Here is a 6,204-nt window from a genome sequence, read left to right as displayed (position 1 = left end):
GTAACAATGAGCTGCAGGATTCAGGAGTGAAGATTATTTCTGATGGACTGAAGAGTCCAAGCTGTCAGCTGCAGATACTGAGGTACTGAAGAACATAGAAGAGATGATTTACATTCAACTGGTCATAATGTTGATGTGTGTCTGTAGATGATCTGAATGTCGGTGTGTGTGTTCTGCTCTCTTTCAGGTTTAGGGGCTGTAATCTCAATGTTCAACATTGTGAAATTATGTCATCAGCTCTTCAATCCTCAAACTGTGTCCTGAGAGAGCTAGATCTGAGTAACAATGACCTACAGGACTCTGGAGTAAAGATTATTTCTGATGGACTGAAGAGTCCAAACTGTCAGCTGCATATACTGAGGTACTGAAGAACATAGAAGAGATAATGTGGGATCTGTCTATATAAAGATATATGGTGTCATCAGTATAAAGTGAATGGAAAGGTGTAACATAGGCTCAGAGACATTCGGATCCATGTGCAAGGCTTTATTCAGGATAACACAACTCACGGGAATTCCAATAGAGTAGTCACAAAGCAGGCGGGAATCAACAAGGCTGGCAGCAAGAATCGTCAACGATAGGAACAGTCCAGGGTCATACACGGAAAGGCAATCACAGGGAATAACGCTCAGAAATATGTCCATGGGAACGATAAGACTTCGCAAAGAAGTTCAGAATGTCCGCGCCTTATAAAGGCTAGAAATCATTGTGAAAATAGACAACACCTGAAGCGGAACAGACCGAGGTACGTGAGTAAACTGGGTCCGGGTAGGAACTAAAATGCGGGCGAAGGTTCCCGCTGCGACCGTTCGGAGAGGGCCACAGAGGCACCGTCTGTGACAGAGCCCCTCCCCTGCGAGCGGCTCCCGAAGCGAGCCACTCCTCGGCGCCGAGGTCTACCACGGGGGCGAGGGGCCGGCTTACCCGGGTGATCCCGGTGGAACGAGGCGGTGAGTTGAGGGTCGAGAATGTCCTTGGAATTGACCCATGACCTCTCCTCGGGACCGTACCCCTCCCAGTCGACAAGGTATTGGAGTACTCCCCCTCGACGCCGAGAGTCCAGGATCTGATTAACCTGATATATGTACTCCACATCAGGTAGCAGGGAAGGGGTCTCAGCCTGGTCAGCCTCGTCCTGGTCCCCCTCTCCACCAGGGTCCGCAGCGGGCTTGAACAAAGAGACGTGAAAGGTGGGTGAGATACGATAATGGGACGGTAATTGTAAACGGAAAGAAACAGGGGTTATTTGTTTAATAATTTTGAAGGGACCCACGTACCTCGGACTGAGTTTCTTGCAGGGGAGCCGGAGGCGAAGATCTCGGGATGATAACCACACCCACTGGCCCACTTGGTAATGAGGTGCCCTCCTGCGGAGCCGATTGGCCTGACGAGTAACCCGTTGAACTGCTCTCTGTAGGTTAGTATGGGCGGCCTCCCAGGTAGCCTCACTCCTTTGCAACCAAGCGTCCAGTGTGGGGAGGTTGGTGGGTTCGCCGGACCAGGGAAACAATGGTGGTTGAAAGCCCAATACACATTGGAACGGGGTTAACTGAGTAGAGGGCTTTTTGAGTGAGTTCTGGGCGTACTCTGCCCACAGCAAGTAGTCACTCCAGTTATCTTGATTCAGATGGCAGTAGGCTCTGAGAAATTTGGTTAGTTCCTGGTTGAGCCTCTCTGCCTGCCCGTTGGATTGAGGATGATAGCCTGACGTCAGACTCACGTTGATATTTAGCTGGGAGCAGAAGGCCTTCCAGACTCGGGAGGTGAACTGAGGACCACGATCTGATACTATGTCCTCAGGTAAGCCATAGAAACGAAATACTTGATGTAGGAGCGCCTGAGCCGTCTCCCAGGCGGTGGGCAGTTTGGGGAGGGGAATGAGTCGGCAAGCCTTAGAGAAACGGTCAATAATGGTTAAAATTGTGGTGTTATGGTTAGAGGGAGGTAGATCTGTGATGAAGTCCACAGCCACGTGGGACCACGGTCGTTCAGGAACTGGCAAGGGCTGAAGGAGACCCGCTGGGCGTTGGTGCTGTGACTTAGATTTGTTGCAGGTAGCACAAGCCTTCACATAGCTGGTAATATGTTGATTCATTTTGGGCCACCAGAATTTGTTCAACACGAGTTCCTTCGTTGCTTGGATACCAGGATGTCCAGAACTGGGATTTTCATGGATTAGGGTTAGGAGACGCTGGCGAAGAGTTTCCGGCACATAAGTCAATTCGGCAGGACATTCGGGAGGCGTGGGATCGGTTTGCTGGGCGTCGGAGATCTCCGTCATAATATCCCACTGAACTGGAGAAACGATCAATGTGGCTGGTATGATAGTAGCGGGCTGTGAATCCAATTGAGAGTGATCGTGTTGTCGAGACAGAGCGTCGGCCTTGCCATTTTTCGACCCGGGGCGATAGGTGATCTGGAAGTGGAATCGTGAGAAGAATAGAGACCATCTAGCTTGACGAGCATTGAGACGTCGAGCCGACCGTAAATACTCTAAATTCTTATGATCAGTAAGAACGAGGAATGGGGTGCTGGATCCCTCCAGCCAATGCCTCCACTCCTCCAAGGCTACTTTCATGGCCAGGAGTTCCCTGTCCCCAACGTCGTAATTGCTCTCCGCAGGACTGAGTTTTCTGGAGTGGTATGCGCAGGGGTATAGTTTGGGTGGGTTACCATGACGTTGTGAGAGAATGGCCCCTGTGCCCGTGTTGGAGGCGTCTACCTCTACTACGAACTGCTTGTCGGGGTCTGGGTGCCGTAGAATGGGAGCGGATGTAAATCTGGATTTTAAATCTTGAAAAGCCTTCTCACTGGAAGGGTTCCACGCCAACTTGCCGGTGCCCTTACGGGTGAGGGAGGTGAGCGGAGCGGCCACCTGGCTGAAACCACGGATGAACCTCCTGTAAAAGTTAGCAAACCCCAGAAAGCGCTGTAACTCCTTGACAGAGTGGGGACGTGGCCATTGCACCACGGCGGATACCTTGTTGTCCTCCATAGTTATGCCCTCTGAGCTGACGATGTATCCCAGAAAGGAGACCGTAGACAGGTGAAACTGACACTTGGGAAGCTTGGCGTAAAGTTGATGCTCAATGAGTCTTTGTAGCACTGCGCGGACGTGTTCTACGTGTTCCTGTAGGTTCCTGGAGTAAATGAGGATGTCGTCAATATAGACTATTACATATTGGTTCAGCATGTCCCGGAAAATGTCATTGACTAAGGCCTGAAACAAAGAGGGACTGTTGGACAATCCGAAGGGCATCACAAGATACTCGTAGTGACCAGTGGTAGTTGAAAAGGCGGTCTTCCACTCGTCGCCTGCTCGGATGCGTACAAGGTTGTAAGCGCTCCTCAAGTCCAGTTTGGTGAAGATGCGGGCCGAGCGGAGTTGTTCTAGGGCTGCAGGTACCAGGGGTAGAGGGTAACGGTACTTAACAGTAACTTCATTGAGGGCTCTATAATCAATGCATGGGCGGAGAGAGCCGTCTTTCTTCTTGACGAAGAAGAATCCGGCTGAAGCCGGTGAGGTTGAAGGACGTATGAAGCCTTTAGCCAATTCCTCCTCAATGTACTGCTGCATGCTCAGGGTTTCAGGTTGTGAAAGTGGATAGACTCGTCCCCTGGGGGGAATGACTCCTGGCAGAAGGTCGATGGCACAGTCTGAGTCGCGATGAGGTGGCAGTTGTGTTGCCTTCACTTTGCTAAAGGCCAGGCTAAGGTCCTGATAGTGCGCTGGTAGGTTCTCTAGGGTCACGGGCTCGGAAGGGACAGTGGAGGATCCTGAAGAAGTTCTCTGTGGATAGTTCAAGCAGTTCAGTTGACAGGTCGTGGACCACTGTGATATCTCTTGATCCTTCCAGGAGATCTGAGGATCATGAAGGGTTAGCCAGGGATGGCCGAGGATGATGGCGTGACTGGGTGACTGTGTTACCAGAAGCTGTATAGATTCCTGGTGCAGTGAGCTGGTGATCAGAGTGAGGTGCTGGGTGGTGAAGTGAATTCTTCCAGCCCCTAGTGGTCGTCCGTCGAGGGCTGCCACAGCCATGGGGGGTTCACATGGAATAAGAGAAATGCGGTTACGGTTAGCAAAGTCTCTGTCAATAAAATTGCCCGCAGCTCCCGAATCAACTAAAGCCTTGGTCCTAATCTGACGATTCTGAATTACTATGCTTACATCTAGAAGTAATGATGGAGTCAGAGGAACATGGCTTACCCGGTTGTTAGGACGCCGAGGGGCTCGCGTCGGACATTGTGCCCGAAGGTGTCCTGGTTGGCCACAGTACAGACAGAGACGGTTCCTCATTCTCCGTTCGCGCTCCTCCTCGGTCAGGCGAGTGTAGCCGATCTGCATGGGTTCCTCAGGGGATGCGGAGGGAGATGAACCGAAGAATGCTGAAGAGCGGCGACCCCTGTGAGAGCGGATGAGGTTATCCGTTCTAATGGCCATGTCCATATACTCCTCCAGATCCTTGACATCATTCCAGCGTGTTAGCTCAGCCTGAAGATCCATCCGTAATCCTCGTCGGTACATCGCTCTCAGGGGCCCTGCCTCCCAACCCGCCTGGGCTGCCAGGGTACGAAATGCCAGCGTGTAATCAGCGGCTGTAGATGAGCCTTGACGAAGGTTAAGGAGCTCATCCTCTGCCTCCTTACCATCCTCTGAGTGGTCGAACACATCTTTAAACTTCTTAAGAAAGCTTTGATAGGTAGGGAAGGTCATTTGTTGTCCCTCCCAGAGTGCTGTCGCCCATTTTAACGCTCTGCCCGACAGGAGGGAACACACCAGGGAGACTTTACAGTCATCAGTGACAAACTGTGAAGGTTGTGAATTGATGTAGATAGCGCATTGCATAAGAAATCCCTTGCACTCGCCTGCCGTCCCATCGTACTTTCCCGGGAGTGATACACGAGATGGAGCGGGTTGACTCACCGAAGCCGCGGGGGGCGCGGCAATGGCGGCCGCTGCGGGTGGATCCATCGGGGCAAACGAGCGGTTAACAGCTGCTGTTAGTTCCTGCATCGATCGTACAAGGTCCTCAGTCGTGGTTGTAAGCTTACTGAGCTGAAGATGATGTACATTGAGAACCGACGCCTGGCGGGAGACTTCCGTGATGACGTCATGAATAGCCGCTGGATCCTGATCCGGCGAAGTCTTCTGTAACATAGGCTCAGAGACATTCGGATCCATGTGCAAGGCTTTATTCAGGATAACACAACTCACGGGAATTCCAATAGAGTAGTCACAAAGCAGGCGGGAATCAACAAGGCTGGCAGCAAGAATCGTCAATGATAGGAACAGTCCAGGGTCATACACGGAAAGGCAATCACAGGGAATAACGCTCAGAAATATGTCCATGGGAACGATAAGACTTCGCAAAGAAGTTCAGAATGTCCGCGCCTTATAAAGGCTAGAAATCATTGTGAAAATAGACAACACCTGAAGCGGAACAGACCGAGGTACGTGAGTAAACTGGGTCCGGGTAGGAACTAAAATGCGGGCGAAGGTTCCCGCTGCGACCGTTCGGAGAGGGCCACAGAGGCACCGTCTGTGACAAAAGGTTTGTGACACAGATGTGGAGATTTAGTATTTGAGTCTGATTTCTACCTGTCCAGGTAATTTGGTTGTGTTCTCGTGGTGGTGGTTTATGTAGCTCACAGTGGAAAGTCAATGAGAGTGGTGACTGCTGTGGCAGATTGTGTTCATATGCAGCATCCAGACGCCCCAGTTCTTGTTGATATGAACTATTTTAAACTGGATATAACAATGCCGGGATTTAAGCCATATGTAAAGGGCCAATCAAAGAAGAGTAGCTTGCTGGATAAATGTTTTGTAAATGTGGAGGAAGCATATGTGTCCAGGGTAAAGCCACCAGTTGCAAACCCGGATCATAATGTGGTACATCTTGTAGAAATGTATAAATCTGAGGTGAAGAGCAGTAAACCAGAGGAAAAAAGCATTAACAGACTACATAGGTTTCTGTGTGCAGTCAGTGATGCCAAGTAAGGAGATTACAATCTGTCCGAATAATGAGATGTACATTACTAAAGATGTTAGGCATGTGATAAATCTGGAGAAAAATGCTTTTAAGAAGAAGGATACAACATAATTAAATCCTCTCGAAAAGAAGATCAAGGGAAAAAAATATGAGAGGCAAAAATGAAACATAAGGTAAAATTGTAAAAGGCTTTTAAGAGTATTAATGCAAA

At 50.1% G+C, this 6,204-nt stretch overlaps 2 protein-coding genes across 2 annotated transcripts in view; both read left to right on the top strand.

Moving 5' to 3' along the window:
• The window catches only part of LOC141336089 (NACHT, LRR and PYD domains-containing protein 3-like), a 129,955-nt gene that overhangs the window by 52,821 nt on the left and 70,930 nt on the right, over positions 1-6,204 (top strand). The window lies entirely within an intron of this gene.
• Positions 1-6,204, top strand: part of LOC141336094 (NLR family CARD domain-containing protein 3-like) — a 45,088-nt gene that overhangs the window by 14,109 nt on the left and 24,775 nt on the right. Inside the window, exon 6 of the mRNA XM_073841603.1 lies at positions 188-361. Coding sequence (XP_073697704.1) covers positions 188-361 — 174 coding nt within the window. The remainder of the gene's footprint in view (positions 1-187; positions 362-6,204) is intronic.

Source organism: Garra rufa, chromosome 6 (assembly GCF_049309525.1).
Source record: "Garra rufa chromosome 6, GarRuf1.0, whole genome shotgun sequence".
Classification (NCBI taxonomy): Eukaryota; Metazoa; Chordata; class Actinopteri; order Cypriniformes; family Cyprinidae; genus Garra; species Garra rufa.
This window is presented reverse-complemented; position numbering and strand designations above follow the sequence as displayed.